Source organism: Vulpes vulpes, chromosome 2, assembly GCF_048418805.1.
Source record: "Vulpes vulpes isolate BD-2025 chromosome 2, VulVul3, whole genome shotgun sequence".
Lineage (NCBI taxonomy): Eukaryota > Metazoa > Chordata > Mammalia > Carnivora > Canidae > Vulpes > Vulpes vulpes.
In genome coordinates, this window is record NC_132781.1 from 83,790,588 (window position 1) to 83,808,518 (window position 17,931).

At 54.6% G+C, this 17,931-nt stretch overlaps 1 protein-coding gene across 1 annotated transcript; it reads right to left on the reverse strand.

Moving 5' to 3' along the window:
- Positions 1–8,379: 8,379 nt before the first annotated feature.
- On the reverse strand, positions 8,380–13,538 carry LOC140596416 (ral guanine nucleotide dissociation stimulator-like). The gene is made up of 10 exons (XM_072745073.1): positions 13,490–13,538; positions 13,055–13,293; positions 12,058–12,273; positions 11,596–11,699; positions 11,025–11,094; positions 10,197–10,268; positions 9,703–9,777; positions 9,123–9,155; positions 8,650–8,771; positions 8,380–8,458 (listed from the first exon to the last, which is right to left on the reverse strand). The coding sequence occupies exons 1-10, from the start codon at positions 13,536–13,538 to the stop codon at positions 8,380–8,382; spliced, it is 1,059 nt and encodes a 352-aa protein (XP_072601174.1).
- Positions 13,539–17,931: the final 4,393 nt, after the last annotated feature.

Consider the following 17,931-nt stretch of genomic DNA (forward strand, 5'->3'; position numbering starts at 1 on the left):
GATCATACACATTGGGGGTGAGAGGAGACCAGAGCATGAGCTGCATGGGGTCTCCCTTATGTGGATGTGGCTTGGGCTGTTCCTGACCTACGAGGAAGGCTCGGGGGAAAACTCCCTTCTCCTGCAGGGCCCAAGAGCATCAGTTGTTTCTTGTCTGGGTTCTGGGCTTGCCCTGATCCTCTCTGGGTCTTGAGTTTGACCATGAATGTGGACCTGCTCTTACCGCAGACCTTCAATGGATGTGGTTGGTGGCCTGATGCCCCTGTGCTTGTCAGGGGAGATGGAGGAGTTCAACTCTTGGAGAAACTCCTCCAAGAGTTCCTGGGTGGAACATTCCAAAGAGAGCCAGCTACTGGTGTCAGGAAGCATCAGAGGCCTTCCCCTAATCTGGGGCTCCAGGTTATGGCAGATCTAGCATCCAAAGCTGTCTATGGGGACACATAAGGTGCTCCTCGCAGCACTGCAGACATGGCAGGAGAATGGCATCAGGTCAGGTGCCAAGGGCCTTGAAAGTCTGAACCCTGTGGCAGACAGCCCCATTGATGAAGGACTACGACGATCTATCAGGATACAGCTCATGAGCTGTTGGGCCTACCATGATCTGATGTGTTCTGAGAGACGACATGTTATTGAGAAACATATGGAGAGAAACTATGTACACATTCGATATGAAAACATATAGGATGGCTTCATCCCACCCTTGCTTTTGTGTTACATCTCCCTCTTTACTGTGATGATTTGGAAGGGCTCAGAGAAGGTCTGCAGGGACAGTGGAGCTGGCTTCTACACAGCATATCTGGGATGAGTAGGTCAATTAATAAAAACAGAAGTAAAACCCATAGATCCTCAAGGCTTGGGGAAAAACAAGCCAAAACAACCCCCCCACAACTCCTCCAAACGTGAACTCTCTGCCGCACCACTCCAACACAGGTGAAGGGTGTCCTCCGACATCCCACGTAGCCAGAGGCTAGGCGTGGAGGTTCAGATCTCTCTGAGGTTGGGCCTGTGGGACACTCTTGTGGCCACACTAGGGGAGGGCCCCGGGTTTCACTGCATGTTCGTGTGGGGGCCATATTTCTGGGGTGAGCCCTCTTCCCTGCCTCACCTCAGAGCAGCACCGATCCCTGTTTGTCGGGAGCACCAGATCATTGTCTAGGGAGCTGGAATAGTTGAATCCACACACCATCTCCTCCAAGACCTCCTGGGTGCAGGTCTGCAAATACAGTGCCCCGTATATACAGGGCCAAGAGACCTTAGGGTCCTCCCTCTCCATCACCCCCGAGGGGACACCCCCATTAGAAACCGCGTTCTCCCGTACAGGCCAGAGGGGCAGCTGTGGAGACATCTGGCAAGGAGGGAGCCACATGAAAGAGGCTGTTGGGTTCATGACCCACATACTGGGAGTGGAGCTGTGTGCCCAGCACTCCCCTTCTCATGTGCCTGCTATGGCCTGGGGTCCTAACACCAAAGGTGTGTCAGGCTGCCAACACCTGGCAGCTGGTCTCTTCCCAGAAGGGCACGTTCCTCTCCTCGGTCCCCTCTACACTCGCACACACACACACACACACACACACACACACACCCCCAGACACAGTCACATACACATAAACACACAGACACACACACAGTGAGGTATCAGGGGTGGGAGCCCGCTCAGCTGAGATCACAGTGTGCCTGCTCTCCAGTGGCCTCCCCAAGTTGCCTTGTGGTACCTGTTGAGGTCTCCCGCCACAGAAGCAGAAGCTTCGGAGAAGAGGGCCGAGCCGACGTCGACAGCTACGTGAACATCTCTCACTCTGGACTCTGCGGAGCCCAGAGCGCCTCAACGTAGGACAACAGCAAGAGGACATCTTGTTCTCTCAACCGTCTCCAGTAAGGTGAGCGGTTGTGGAATGCAGGTGCCTGGTCACCAGAGTTCCGAATCAGTTGCGGGGCTGTCACCAAGGAAGTGACATCACTTTTTCGAGATCCTGGGACCTGGGCCCCTTCCTCCAGTCAGCCCTATCCTGAGCCCCTTCTTGGCAGATGAATGCTTCCCCCATGCCATCCCCTTCACTGTACATCATGAGCCACGAAATGCCATAGACACAACCCACTGAACATGCAATGAGGTCTACCTGTGAGGACCCGGAGCTGAATTCAGACCTTTATGTCTCTGTTTTCCCAGTGCTGTGTCCTACCTACCCCACCGGGTCTCTCAAATAGTCCAGTTTCCCAACCTGCACTGTGGGGATCAGCCTAGAATGTCCTCTCTAGACACATCACCAGGGGCCTATGGATGATATTTCTAAGGCGTGTGCGCCGGTATCCCGTGTATCTGAGGCACAGATATACGGATGGGAGGCTGACCAGACGGGGTGGCATGAGCCACGGAGCAACACTAGAAAGCGGCCTGGGCTCCAGCAATGGAATCTCACAATAGCAGGTTCCTCTGGCCTCATTTCAACGGGGGCACCATGATGGGATGGAAATGCTCCACAGGCAGCCAGGGTCTGAGGCTAGGACTTCTAGGACTGTGTTGACTAGCAGTGGTGAGAGTGGACATCCCTGTCTCCTTCCTGATCTTCGGGGAAAGGCTCCCAGTGCTTCCCCATTGAGAATGATATTGGCTGTGGGCTTTTGGCAGATGGCTTTTAAGATGTGAAGGAGTGTACCCACTGTCCCTACACTCTGAAGAGTTTTCATCAGGAATGGAGGCTGTATTTTGTCAAATGCTTTCTCTGCATCTATTGAGAGGACCCCATGGTTCTTGTTTTTTCTCCTGCTGATATGACCAATCACATTGATTGCTTTAGAGTGTTGAACCAGCAGCCTTGCATCCTGGGCATAAATCCCACTTGGTCATGATGAACAATCCTCTTAATGTCGCATTGGATTCTATTGGCTTGTATCTTGTTGAGAATTTTTCCATCCATGTTCATTAGGGATATTGGTCTGTAATTCTCCTTTCTGGTGGGTTTTTTGTCTAGTTTTGGAAAAAAGGTGATGCTGTCCTCATAGAAGGAGTCTGGAATTACTCCATCTCTTTCTATCTTTCCGAACAGCTTTAGTAGAATAGGTATGGTTTCTCCTTTCCGTTTGACAGAATTCCCCAGGGAAACCATCTGGCCCTGGACTTTTGCGTCTTGGGAGGTTTTTGATGACGGCTTCAATTTCCTCCCTGGTTATTGGCCTGTCAGGTTTTCTATTTCCTTCTGTTCCAGTTTTGGTCATTTGTGGTTTCCCAGAAATGCGTCCATTTCTTCTATATTGTCTAATTTATTGGTGTATTGCTGCTCATGAAATGTTTTTAAAATCGTTTGTGTTTCCTTCGTGTTGGTGGGAATCTCTCCTTTGTCATTCATGATTTTATTAATTCGTGGCTTTTCTCTCTTCTTTTTAATAAGGCTGGCTCATGGTTTATCTACGTTCTTAATTTTTTCAAAGAACCAACTCCTTGTTTTGTTGATCGGGTCTTCCGATCTCTATTTCATTAAGTTCTGTTCGAATCTTTATTAACACTCTTCTTCTGCTGGGTTTAGTTTCTATTTGCTTTTTTGTCTCCAGTTCCTTTATATGCAAGGTGAGCTTTTGTATCTGAGTTCTTTCCAGGTTTTGGATGGATGCTTGCATTGTGATGTATTTCCCCCTCAGGCTGCTTTTGCTGTATCCCAAAGATTGGGAACTGTTCTACCTTCATTCTCATTAGCTTCCATGAGTCTTTTTAGTTCTTCTCTAATTTCCTGCTTGACCCTTTCATCTTTTCGCAGGATGGTCCTTCACCTCCATGTGTTTGAAATCCTTCCAAACTTCTTCTTGTGATTTAGTTCTAATTTCAAAGCATTATGGTGTGAAAATAGGCAGGGGACGATCCCAATCCTTGGTATCGGTTCAGACCTGATTTGTGACCCAGTATGTGGTCTCTTCTGGAGAAAGTTCCGGGCGCACTTGAGAAGAATGTGTATTCAGTTGCATTTGGATGTAAAGTTCTGTAAATATCTGTGAAATCCACCTGGTCCAGTGTATCATTTAAAGCTCTTGTTTCTTCGGAGATGTCGTGCTTAGAAGATCTGTCGATCGTATAAAGCGCTACGTTCAAGTCACCAAGTGTAAGTGTATTATTATCTCAGTATGTCTTAACTTTGGTGACTAATTGGGTGATGTACTTGGCAGCTCCCACATTCGGGGCATACATATTGATGATTGTTAGGTCTTCTTGTTGGATAGTATGATATAGTGTCCCTCTTCATCTCCCACTACAGTCTTGGGGATAAACTTTAGCTTATCTGATATAAGGATGGCTACCCCTGCTTTCTTTTGAGGACCATTTGAATGGTACACGGTTCTCCACCCTTTCATTTTTGGGCTGTAGGTGTTTCCCTCAAATGAGTCTCATGGATCCCTGGGTGGCTCAGCAGTTTGGCACCTGCCTTTGGCCCAGGGCGTGATCCTGGATTCCCGGGATTGAGTCCCACATCCGGCTCCAGGCCTGGAGCCTGCTTCTCTTTCTTCCTGTGTCTCTGCCTCTCTCTCTCTCTCTCTCTGTCCATCATCAATCAAAAAATCAATCAATCAATCAATCAATCTTTCAAAAAAATAAAAATGAAATGAGTCTCTTGTAGACAGCAAATAGTTGGGTCTTGCTTTTTCATCCAGTCTGAAACTCTGTGCCTTTTGATGGGGTCATTAAGTCCATTCACGTTCAGAGTTAGTATTGAAAGATATACATTTAGTGTCATCATGATACCTATTCAGTCCGTGTTTTTGTGGATTGTCTCCTTGGACTTCCTCTTTCTATTACAGAGTCCTCCTTAGTATTTCTTGCAGAGCCGGCTTGGTGGTCACATATTCTTCCAGTTCCTGCCTATCTTGGAAGCTCTTGATCTCTCCTTCTGTTCTGGATGAGAGCCTTGCTGGATACAGGCTTCTCGGATGCAGGTTCATCTCATTTAGGACCCCTGAATACATCCTGCCGGCCCTTTCTGGCCTGTTGGGTCTCTCTGGAGAGGTCTGCTGTTAATCTAATATATCTACCCGTAAAAGTCAGAGATTTCTTGTCTCTTGCAGCTTTAAGGATCTTCTCTTTATCTTTGGAATTTGCAAGTTTCACTCTTAAATGTCAAGGTGTTGAGTGGTTTTTATTCATTTTGGGGGGGATCTCTCTATTTCCTGGATCTGAATGCCTGTTTCCCTTCGCAAGTTAGGAAAGTTCTCAGCTTGGATTTGTTCAAGTGCAGTGTCTGGAACTCTGTCCCTTGCGGCACCCTCGGGAACCCCAAGTAAATGGAGATTTTTCCTTCTGAGGCTGTCATTTTATTCCCTTAACCAATCCTCATGATCTCTTAAATGTTTTTATCTTTTATCCTCAGTTTCCCCCTTTGCCTTCAACTTGTCTTCTATGTCTCTCACTCGTTCTTCTACCTCGTGAACCTTCGTCTTTAGGACCTCTAGTTTGGATTGCATCTCATTTAATGAATTTTTAATTTCTGCCTGATTAATTCTAAAATCTGCAGTCATGAAGTCTCTTGAATCCTTTACGCTTTTTTCTAGACACTTGTAGGTTTATAATTGTGCTTCTGAATTGGCTTTCTGACATTGAATTGTAATCCACATTCTGTAACTCAGTGGGAGAGACGACTGTTTCTGAGTCTCCCTTTTGAGGTTAGTTTTTCCTTCTAGTCATTTTGCTCAGTGCAGACTGGCCAGAAACAAGTTGTATTGGGAAAAGGAGAAAAAGAGAGAAGAGAAAGGAGAAGAAGAAGAAGAAGAAGAAGAAGAAGAAGAAGAAGAAGAAGAAGAAGAAGAAGAAGAAGAAGGAGAAGAAGAAGAAGAAGAAAGAAGAAAGAAGGAGAAGGGAAAAAATGGAGGGGAAGCAAACAGAAAACAAAAAGCCAGCGGGGGTATCCTCTGACTCTATGTACTGTAAATCCTTCGACTTCCCCTGGACCTTTTCAGTGCTGCCTGGGAATAACTGGCTTTTCCGCTGTCCCTCTAGGTGGTCTTCTGGGGGCGAGGCCTGCTGTGCTGGTTCTCAGGTGTGAGCACCTGGGGGAGCTGCGCCGACCCTTGCCAGGTGCATGGCCAAGTGGGAACTGTTCATCCTGTGAGGACCCTGCTCCTACCCAGGTACAAGGTGACCTCAGGAAGAGCCACTGTGGCAGCAGCCAGCTCCCCAGCTCTGGAGTCAGCTCTCCCAGTAGCTACCTCAGCTCCCAGTCTGCAGGGGCCTGGATGCTCCGGGGGCAGGGCCCCAGACCTGCACAACTTGGTGACCCCCGGGCAGGAGCATCTTCCTCTCCTGGGCCCTCCGGGCTTCGCCTGTCCTGGGTGGAGGCCGGGACCTCGGCTGTGTCCCTGGAGCCCTGGGCACCGGGACCTGCGCTGCTTGAATCCACTCTCAGGGCCTTGGGGCCCGCTGCAGCCCTTCGGGGAGCTCGGCCGTGGGGTGGGGGCTTCCCCTGGGGCACAGGTGCTCTGTTAGTGCCCCCAGGAGCCTGAGGGCATCCCCGCCCTCCTGAGATCCTGCTCCAACTCACTGGAGCTCATGCTCCTCCGGGTGGGGAGGGCTCTCCTGTCCTTGGGGCCTTGCCCTGGGGCCTCAGATTGGCTCCTCGGGGGGCCTCACCCTTGGAGGCTTTTTAATTTCTTTACTTTTTCCCCGTCTTCCTACCTTCATAGAAATGCCGCCTCTTCTCACTGCAGCCTTCCAGCTGTTCTCTCTTTAAATCTCAGGCCGAATTCATAGGTTTTCAGGATGATGCTAAAGTTATCTAGGTAAGTGGGGGGTGGGAAAGTGACCTGGGGACCCTCTTCTTCCACCGCCTTGGCCCCTCCCCCATTCGTAGGGGTAATTGATAGGAATATATTTATTGCCATTTGATCCCTCAGGTCATCAGCTTGGTGGCATTCCCCCATGGAAGCCCCTGAATGCTCCTCTCATTCATCATCCATCAAAGATCCAGACAGGAAATGCTCACGCGCCCACATGACATAATGAAGTACAAGACCTAAGGGGTCAGGCTCAGTTAGCGACTCCAGACAAGACAGTGTAAGTGTGTACACTGACTCTGTGTGCAAGCTGGTGAATGTCTGTGACCACGGACCTCGGAAAAACAAAGACCTAAAGTCATCCTGTCCAACAAGGAGAGTGTGGGGGTTTCTCTGGTCGAACCGTTATTCTGGCAATGGGGAGCCAATGTCTGACCCATCAGGTCCCAGCAGGTCTGAGTGGTCACTACCCCTGGACCAAGATGCCGGGGCCTTCAGGGAATTGCTCCCTCAAGAGAGCTGCCCAGGGAGGTACAGGGAGGCAGGAGATCCTAGCTCAGAAGCCAGCACAGGTGTTCTTGGAACCTGGCCCAGTTGTGGCCTTCATGTACACAAATATCTCTCCCCCTCATGCACACCAAGAGGGAAAAGGACGTCAGAGATCACTGACGAGGACCCCAGGAGGATTCCAGGCTTGGTCAGGGGTGAAGTTGGAACCTGAGAGCGAGACTGAGGGTGGAAAGCCCTGCCTGCCCTTATGTCATCCACTAATGACCTTCCCCTGGCCTCATGCCATCCATGTGTAGCACAGTCTCTTTACACGTGTGTCCCCCCACTTTAATGTTGTTGCAATCGCAGAGGTTGACCTGGACGACTCAATGCTCCGAATAATGAGAATGTCAAACCCCAAACCTGAGCTAAAATAATCCACATCAGAAAAATGGCAAGAAAAAGTCCTCCTTCCTTGAAAGTGTACAAAGGGAGCCCCTGTCCTGGGCAGGAGGGGGTCCTGGCGGGCGGTCCCCTTCAGGACCCCAGGTCGGTGGTGTTGCTGTTCCTGTGGAAGTCCCTGCACCCTCTAAATCTCAGGAGCTCGGAGGGGTGTCCCTGCTGTCTGGCCAAGTTCCTGACACTGTGCTCTGAGGAAGGGGGGCCTGGGGATGCCCTTGAGTAGCTGGGAGGAGGCAGGATCCTCTACTTCATCCCACATACAGGAGCTGGTGACTCTGTAAGATTTCTCCTTTAAAATGAGCATAAGAGGGTCTCCTGGTGGCTCAGTGTCGGGGTCTCTGCCTCTGTCTCAGGTCCTGACCCCGGAGCCCCGGGTTTGAGGCCCATGACAGGCCGCCCACAGGGAGCCCGCCTCTCTCTCTGTGTCTCTCGTGAATAAAGAAGGAATATCTGGGGGAAAAAGATGGAAAGTGACTATGAGACTCTTTAACTCTCTCACATTACTACAGGAAGTCAAAGGCCCAAACTCCTCCTGGACTGTAAAGCGGCTTTAATATCACAACATTGAAGTCTTCCGTTTACAAGTGAAGACAATGACGTATCGTCCTCCCAGTAGAAGAGGCGGGAGGAAGTGGTGTCCTGCAGACGGGCCCCGTCCCCGTGAGGCCCCTGCACCTCGGCTCAGGCCTGAGGGTGACTGCGGGCGGCTCCTCCTGTCTGGGGGCAGGCTCGGGGCTCCAGCTGGCAGGACAGGGTGTAGCTGAGGACAGAGGGACACGTGTGAGTTGGGCAGGAGCTTCAGTTCCGGAGCCTTCCCTGGGATTTCCAAGGAGCTGGAGCCTGGAGCCCCAGCAGCAGGGCTGGAGGCGGCCCCGGGGGCCTGAGGAGAAGGATCCCTAGAGGCCCCCCCGAGTTGGCTCCCCCTCCCGCCCTCAGCCCTGGGAGCCTCACCTCTCGTCCTCGCTGAGCCACGTCCCAGCCTGGAACCAGGCCCGGAACGGCTGCTCGGGCTCTATGTGGTACCGATCCGCGGCCACCTGGAGCAGCAGGATCTCGGTGAGGACTCGGTACTCCTGGGCCCAGAGAGAGGACATGGCATGAGAGGCCCGGGGGGCGGAGAGGCCTTCGGCGGCTGCGCCCGGGACAGGCGTCGGGGCTGGTCTCTGCCACGTGGTGACCCCCCATCCTGCACACTCCTCCCGGCCCAGCTTGTTCTCAGATGGGAGCACACCCCGCCCCGGCCTGGCCAGGTGTCCCCGATGGCGGTGCCTCTGGCCTTGACAACTACAGGGACTTTGCCGTTATCAGGGAGCCATTCCCGACAATGTGACAATGCGGGGATGGAGGCCAAGCGTGGTCCTCCCTGGGACCCTTCTGCTGGCCCCAGCCCCACCCTCCCTGCGGGAGCTCAGAGAAACCCTCACCTTGTTCTTCTTCCGGTGGTTGACCTCATTGCCCTGGAAAGCAGACGAGCACAGGCCATCAGGGGGGCCGCGGGGTGCTGCTGGGTGCTGCTATCCCCCTCACGCCACCCTAGGGCCAGGCACACAGGGGCCAGGACTCCCAGGGGAACAGGCCTGCGATCCAGGCCAGGCCCCGGGAGCCAGGGAAAGGAGCCCTGGGGGGGCAGGTGAGGCTTCCGGGAGCACAGGAGGGGAGGCCAGAGCCTCAGGTGGACAGGAGACGCGAGGCTCCCGAAGGGCCCGCTCAGGCCGGGGCCCCTGACGTCACTCTGCCCCCACAGGCAACCTCAACGGACAGGCTGAGGCCCACACAGCCTGACCTCTGAAGGTTGGCATTCGGGCCGCAGATTCGATCTCGGGACCCGTGACCTGGGTGCAGCCTCCCTCCTCTCCTCCCAGACGTGGGCCAGGGACCCTCGCTCCCAGGGCATTGGGGAGCCTGTCACGAGGGGAGACTTGCCAAGGACGGAGACCTCGGGGCTCGGCTCAGGGGCCCTGTGCTCCCCACATGAGGGCCCCGTCCCAGCCCCGGGCCACGCACCTCCAGGTACTCCTCCATGGCAGTATCCAACATGAACAGGTCGGTGAGGAAGGTGCCCAGGAAGGGGACGACACCCTGTGTCGGGGTGGGTGTGGAATGAGGCCCTGCTCCCGTGTCCACGGGGACCCTCCCCGGGACAGGTCAGCCCCCCGGCCCGCCCGCCCCAGCTCCCACCTGCTGCTGACCAGGACTCTTGGGGCATCCATGGTTTCCCCCCTCTCCCTCGGAGAACACCAGAGTCCTCCAAACAGCTCAAGGGCCAGCGGTAGGACATCGGGGTGTAGGTGCCCCGGGCCCTGCGCCCCACAGACACATTGTCTCCAGCTGTATAAACCCTCCTCCGGGTCACCTCGAAAGAAGTGTTGTCGAAGCTGTGGCTCCGGGAGGCAGAGCCGGAGTCGGGAGGCCCCACCTGCCTTGATTTGGGGGCTTCCAGCTCTCAGGGGAGACCCCTCTCCTCTGGGCTCGAGGCCACGGATCTGGGGCTCGCTCACCTGCTGCTGCTGCCGCCTCTTCCATGCTCTCTGCACGCTGATCCCCAGGGCTCCAAGCTTAGCTGGCCGGTCCTGCAGGGCCAAGGACAAGTTCCTCAAGAGCAGGATCACCCTGGGCCCTTCTCCCCATGATCGTTTTGTCTTTTTCTTTTCTCTTTTTAAATTTATTTTTAATTGCTGTTCAAATTGCCACCATATACAATACCCCAGTGCTCATCCCATCAGGTGCCCCCCTCAGTGCCCGTCACACTGTCACCGCCACCCCCGCCCTCACCCCTTCCACCCCCCATCTTTAACCTCAGACCCTGGACATCTGACCCAAGGCACAGGGTGGCAGCTACATCGTCCTTCAGCTTGCCATGAGGGATTCCAGAACAACCTCAGCTCCAGCATTCATGGCTGCGTGACCTTGAGCTTGCAGCAGCCTGGCCTCCCAGAGCCTGGATCCTCACTGGGAAAGGGGCGAATTCCAGCTCCCCCCTTGGTCCCCCGAGGACCCAGGGTCCTATTCCCACCATCACTGTTGGGGCCCTCATCCCATGCAAACCCCTCACAGAGCGCAGGCCTGTCCTCCGGGCTCTCCAGTTCGGGAGAGGCCCCCATCGGGACCGGCTGGCGACAGGGAGCGCGAGTGTCCAACTCAGGGATCCTGGTTCAGCGGCAGCTGCTTTTCCACCTCTTGTGGATTTTCACCCCAGGCTGCGTCCACGGTCATGCCAAAGGCTGCACTCGCTGAAGGAATGCTCCGGGACGGTCCCTGATTCAGTCACGAAGGACACCGTGGCTCCCACGCCGCCTCTCTTTCTATCCCAACACCTCCCATACTACCTTGAGAAGCAGGTTCCTGCTCTGGGCATTGTCCTGGGAGCACAGTTTTTCAAATGTTCGAATCTTCTTCCTGAGTAGAGCGAGAGAAGGCAGGACGGATGTTGGCACACTAGGGTAGGGTTGAGGGCAAGTTCCTGTGATCTGAGACCTCGAGGGAGTCCAACTGCTGGGTCGGGGTGTCTTTGGGTTCCTCTGACCACTCAGCTCGTTGCAGCACATGGGAGAGAGCTGTCGTGTGGGTCATCTGGTGCAACCGAAGCCCTCTTAATTGAACAGCTCTGCTTTGGTCACTTTTGGTTTCAATTGGGAAGAGACTCCAGTTGCTGTCATGTTCACATCCAGATACTTGTAACTCAGCACAGCCCAGACTCCCCAAATGGGGACATTAGGAGGCATGGTGGCCTCTTCACCTGGTAGGCTGAGAAAATCACCTGCCTGCCTGCCCACCCACGTCCTGTTGTCATGGAGTACTGCCTCCTAGGAAGTCCAGGGGGACCGAGGAAGCCAGAATGGACAGGCATCCGGGCCATCCCTCATCCTTCATGGTCCTTCTGGAGCGAGGACCCCTCACCTGGAAACTTTGGCCCATGTGTTCTTCAGGCGGTGAACGGAGACACTCTGCAGAGCCGAGAGGATGGCGTGCAGGGAGGAGTAGTTCCGTAAGGCTCGGCAGGCCTGGGGAGGAAGAGCAGGAGCTGTCAGGGGGCCGGCAGGAGCCCTGCTGGCTGGAGAGCTGCACTCCTCTCAGTGTCAGTCTCCTCTCCCGGATGAGACCGATGTCCAGGGGCCTACAGAAGGGCGCATGGAGGACGCCGCGAAGAGCCCTGCTGGGGAGAGGGGGCGTTTCCCGTCCCTCCAAGGAAAGAGTCACGTGGGGACTGAGCACCCCAACACTGGGCCATGCGAGGAAAGGTCAGCAAGGCCCCCCGGGAAGAAGACCTGAGACCAGAGACTTCAACCTTGAGGAATGGTCAAGGGAAGAGCAGTTCCCAGGCTCAGGAGAGCAGGTCCGCCGGGCCTCCCGTAGGCTTACCTTGGCCACCTTGATCCAGTGCTCCAGCACCACCGCCCTGTCCCGGGCCGTCATGTGTGCGTTGCCAAGGCAGGTGGTGATCACGCAGTTGGCCACGTTGTTGAACTGGGTCACGGTGGCACTGACTGTGCATGTCCGGTGCTCATAGCCAGGCTCATTTCTCTTGGACCAGATGGAGCCCAGGCACTGTTGGGGCTGCACCTTCTTGAACAGATCCTAGAGAAGAGGGGGACGCTCGCTCACACAGCCATTGCACATGCAGGATTCATGTCCTACATCGGGGTCCCCTGTCAGAGCCGGGGCTCAGCAAGGGCAGAAAGTGGCCTGAACCCAGGTAGAGTCGCTGCACTGCCCTGCATTCCTCTTCCCTGAGGGAGCCCAGTGCAGGATGAACGAGGAGCAGATACTCTCAGGGGGTGGTGGGGGGCAGGAGGGCGCTGTACCCTGGTCCTCCCCTGTAACTTCAAGTTACTGGTGGCAGCTCAAGGGGGCTCCTCAGGGGGCAACTTCCCCTCCCAGTGTTCATGCCCTGGCCCTCCTCCCCTCTCAGCAGCACATTCTCACAGAGGGGGGGAAAGCCACAGATTTGTCTGCCTCCCTTTACTTCAGCTCACATTTGACACCTAAACAGTGTGGGGTGCTCGGCCTCCAAGGCAGGTGCATGGTGAGCCTTGGGCTCAGCTGCACACAGTGAGTTGCCTCCGGCCCCCCGCCCCCCGCTCATGACCTGGGCCTGCCCGTTTGCCCACAGGTTCTGGCTCATTTAGGCGACACAGGGACTCTGCGTCAGTCCTTCCCAGGGTCTAGCTCCACAGTGTGCAGGTGGGCAGTGAGAGCAAGGGTTTGAGGCACGGGACAGGGCCTTGTGGTTGGTAAGGGATGGAGCTGAGATCTGGGCCCGACCACACAAGCCCACATCACGGAAAGGAAGGTTTTGGGCAGAAGACGGCAGGAAACAAGCCTGCCCCGGCCCCGGCCTGGAAGCCCCGCTGCTCACCGCGTCTATGGAGGTCAACTGCTCTGCCACCAGCTTGGGAGGGAAGGCCATGAGCCCGGGCTGCTCCCCATGCCGCGGGTGCTCGGGGGTTGCCCAGGGGCAGGTGGCCTCTGGGGCTGGAGGTGGCTCCGTCTTTGTGCTTTGGGAAGGAGTGTCAGTCCCCACGAAGGCTGGTGGTGGAACTGACTGCAGCTCACGACCCGGTACACGGGAGGAAGGCACCAGCTCTTGTGCCAGGTCTGGAGTAGTCGAGGGAGGAGACGCTGGAAGGAGCCGTGGAGCTGGCCCTGGGACAGGATAAGGAGACATGTGTGTCCACGGGACTGACTTGCCCCATGCCCTTCCAAACACAGGGAAGAGTCCATGGCCGATAGAGAAACACCCAGCCCCTGAACCCCATCCCGGAGAGTCTGCCCAGCTTGCCATCCCCCTTACCCTCTGACTCTGCATCTGCCTCCGTGAGCTGCAGAAGTTGCCGTGGCATCACGAGAATGGGGGCATGGCAACTCAGGCCATACAGGTTGGCCTGCACCCAGGGCCCCTGTACATCGAAGCAGGCCCAGTGCAGGGATGGCCAGGTGTTCTGCAGATTCTGGTCAGGCCAGGTCCCCGAGATGGGAGAGAGGCTGCTGGGGAGAGTCATATGCGGACCAGCATCAGAGCCTGGCCGCTCATGCCCCATGGTACTCCCATAGCACCATTCTTTGTGTATGGGTCCCCGAAATGTCCCCAGCATGACCTCTAGCCCTCCTGTCCCTGTTTTTGCAGTGGCGGACCTGGTATCCAGAAAACCTGTCTGAGTCTGGTTTTTCTACTTATCGTCTCTTCTCAATGACCAAGGGCCTCGTCTACTCCATCCTCCACGCCACAGGTATTGGGGCTTAGGTTTGTGGCAGATTGGTGAGTGCTCTGCTCACCAAAGCTTCTGTTCTTGGCCCCAGCGGTGGAGGTCACAAGAGGTGGTAGAGAGAGGTGCAGGAGGAGCAAGATGGGACAGTTGAAGGGATGGATGTTTGAGGCACCGAATCCGCCCAGGCTGTGCTCCGCTCCCCAGAGGGCTCCGGACCCCATCGACAGCTCCCTTTGACTCATTCGCCTCTTCACAGGAAGCCCCCACAGTGAAGCCCTCCCAGTGGAAATCAAGAGTCTATGAGATCCCTGGCTCTGGGAGTCACTCCCCAGCCACAAACCACAGTCTCCCAATGTGCTCTGTGGAGGAATTAAGGTTCTCCTCCTGGATCCAAAGATCAATCAAAGTTTTACTTGAACTTTCCCAAAATTATTTTGAGGATATTTACTAATTAGACAAGGAGAGAGAGAAGGAAAGAGTGAGAGAGAGAGAGAGAGAGAATAAGCAAGGTGAGCAGGCGCCCCACTGAGCAGGGAGCCCAATGTAGGGCTCAAACACAGGACCCTGGGACAATGACCTGACCTGATGGCCGAGGCCTTCCTGACCGAGCCACCCAGTGCCCTTAGTTGATCTTATCGTCCATGAGAATGGTCCAAATATGGGTGGATCCATTCATCCCTGGAGGCGGCCAGGAAGATGTCAGATCTAACAAACTATGGACGTGTGTGCCCACCACCTGCAGAGTGCTCGACTGTCTGACACCCTGATGAGTCTTGGACCGAGACGCTGTATGTTCTTTATTCCTTCAAATATCTCAGTGACTAGAAATGTGTCTGCAGTACTCGGTGCTTAATATGTGTTATTGGATGACGGACTCCCAACCAGCACTTTCCATCTCCTGAGTGGACCTGAAGCTGCTCGTTCATTCTTCAGTGACCTCTCCTCTGGCCACATAAAGGACAAGTATCAGGACCAGTGAGATGGAATCTGAGAAGTCCTTTGCACACAGGCAAACGGCCTGCTTTGTCCGTGCTTCTGTCAACCCAGAGGGCCACAGGCCCATGAGGGCCGATGAGGAGAGCTTGTTCGCTGGGGAGAGACGACTGCTCCACGGGAAGATGCCCAGCAGCCCTTTCTACAGGGCCAGGCCCCAGAGAAGTCCAGGCCATGTTTCCTCTCCGGATTTCCCACAGTAGCCTCATGAGGTTCATCCTCTTACCCCAGCACTTTTCAGAGGAGGACACGGAAGCTCAGAGAGGTGCAATGACATTGCCGAAACATACTGGTAGTAGAGGCGAGCCCCCCGCCCCTGTGCTGTGTATGGGGTGGTCACTCACCCAGAGAATTGCTGGCCCAGGACTTGTTGGGCTGCGGTGAACACTTGGTAGAGACATGAAATGACTGGGTTGATGATGAGGCTTCTGTCCTGGAAGGATGGCACCAAGGACTGTAGCAAATCATCCACTCTCCCTTCTCTGAGCGTCAGCATGGTCCGGGCCTCACGCAGGGATAGGGTTGATTCCTTTTCACACCAGAGACACAAGGAGGGGCCCTGCAGTCAGCTTCCAAACCGTGAACCACTGGGAAGATCAGGGTCCGTTGGTCGGCCCAGAGACTCCCATCCCCTCGGGAAGTTGCACAGGACAAGGGACTCGAGTGCCCACACAGAAAAAGGTTCGAGGCTTCAAAGTACCATTGGTTTCAGGGCAGACATGGTAAAGCATTGGCAACCTCAACACATTCTGTCAGCTGAGCAACAACAGCATTCCTCTCAGCTAATAGCTCTTATGAAGACCAGGATGCCACAGAGTCTTCAGTTACATCCCAACTGCCACTAGAACACAGAGGCCTAGACCCTCAAATGCTGCTCAAGATCATACACATTGGGGGTGAGAGGAGACCAGAGCATGAGCTGCATGGGGTCTCCCTTATGTGGATGTGGCTTGGGCTGTTCCTGACCTACGAGGAAGGCTCGGGGGAAAACTCCCTTCTCCTGCAGGGCCCAAGAGCATCAGTTGTTTCTTGTCTGGGTTCTGGGCTTGCCCTGATCCTCTCTGGGTCTTGAGTTTGACCATGAATGTGGACCTGCTCTTACCGCAGACCTTCAATGGATGTGGTTGGTGGCCTGATGCCCCTGTGCTTGTCAGGGGAGATGGAGGAGTTCAACTCTTGGAGAAACTCCTCCAAGAGTTCCTGGGTGGAACATTCCAAAGAGAGCCAGCTACTGGTGTCAGGAAGCATCAGAGGCCTTCCCCTAATCTGGGGCTCCAGGTTATGGCAGATCTAGCATCCAAAGCTGTCTATGGGGACACATAAGGTGCTCCTCGCAGCACTGCAGACATGGCAGGAGAATGGCATCAGGTCAGGTGCCAAGGGCCTTGAAAGTCTGAACCCTGTGGCAGACAGCCCCATTGATGAAGGACTACGACGATCTATCAGGATACAGCTCATGAGCTGTTGGGCCTACCGTGATCTGATGTGTTCTGAGAGACGACATGTTATTGAGAAACATATGGAGAGAAACTATGTACACATTCGATATGAAAACATATAGGATGGCTTCATCCCACCCTTGCTTTTGTGTTACATCTCCCTCTTTACTGTGATGATTTGGAAGGGCTCAGAGAAGGTCTGCAGGGACAGTGGAGCTGGCTTCTACACAGCATATCTGGGATGAGTAGGTCAATTAATAAAAACAGAAGTAAAACCCATAGATCCTCAAGGCTTGGGGAAAAACAAGCCAAAACAACCCCCCTACAACTCCTCCAAACGTGAACTCTCTGCCGCACCACTCCAACACAGGTGAAGGGTGTCCTCCCACATCCCACGTAGCCAGAGGCTAGGCGTGGAGGTTCAGATCTCTCTGAGGTTGGGCCTGTGGGACACTCTTGTGGCCACACTAGGGGAGGGCCCCGGGTTTCACTGCATGTTCGTGTGGGGGCCATATTTCTGGGGTGAGCCCTCTTCCCTGCCTCACCTCAGAGCAGCACCGATCCCTGTTTGTCGGGAGCACCAGATCATTGTCTAGGGAGCTGGAATAGTTGAATCCACACACCATCTCCTCCAAGACCTCCTGGGTGCAGGTCTGCAAATACAGTGCCCCGTATATACAGGGCCAAGAGACCTTAGGGTCCTCCCTCTCCATCACCCCCGAGGGGACACCCCCATTAGAAACCGCGTTCTCCCGTACAGGCCAGAGGGGCAGCTGTGGAGACATCTGGCAAGGAGGGAGCCACATGAAAGAGGCTGTTGGGTTCATGACCCACATACTGGGAGTGGAGCTGTGTGCCCAGCACTCCCCTTCTCATGCGCCTGCTATGGCCTGGGGTCCTAACACCAAAGGTGTGTCAGGCTGCCAACACCTGGCAGCTGGTCTCTTCCCAGAAGGGCACGTTCCTCTCCTCGGTCCCCTCTACACTCACACACACACACACACACACACACACACACACACACCCAGACACAGTCACATACACATAAACACACAGACACACACACAGTGAGGTATCAGGGGTGGGAGCCCGCTCAGCTGAGATCACAGTGTGCCTGCTCTCCAGTGGCCTCCCCAAGTTGCCTTGTGGTACCTGTTGAGGTCTCCCGCCACAGAAGCAGAAGCTTCGGAGAAGAGGGCCGAGCCGACGTCGACAGCTACGTGAACATCTCTCACTCTGGACTCTGCAGAGCCCAGAGCGCCTCAACGTAGGACAACAGCAAGAGGACATCTTGTTCTCTCAACCGTCTCCAGTAAGGTGAGCGGTTGTGGAATGCAGGTGCCTGGTCACCAGAGTTCCGAATCAGTTGCGGGGCTGTCACCAAGGAAGTGACATCACTTTTTCGAGATCCTGGGACCTGGGCCCCTTCCTCCAGTCAGCCCTATCCTGAGCCCCTTCTTGGCAGATGAATGCTTCCCCCATGCCATCCCCTTCACTGTACATCATGAGCCACGAAATGCCATAGACACAACCCACTGAACATGCAATGAGGTCTACCTGTGAGGACCCGGAGCTGAATTCAGACCTTTATGTCT

What these genes read in the sequence shown, in the direction of transcription:
- LOC140596416 (XM_072745073.1), bottom strand. Translation starts at nt 13,538, where the DNA reads ATGCCACGGCAACTTCTGCAGCTCACGGAGGCAGATGCAGAGTCAGAG. An exon ending in ACATGGGCCAAAGTTTCCAG is followed by an intron (nt 11,095 to 11,595) that starts GTGAGGGGTCCT and finishes CGCTCTACTCAG; the next exon opens with GAAGAAGATTCGAACATTTG. An exon ending in AGAGGCGGCAGCAGCAGCAG is followed by an intron (nt 9,778 to 10,196) that starts GTGAGCGAGCCC and finishes ACCCCGACACAG; the next exon opens with GGTGTCGTCCCCTTCCTGGG.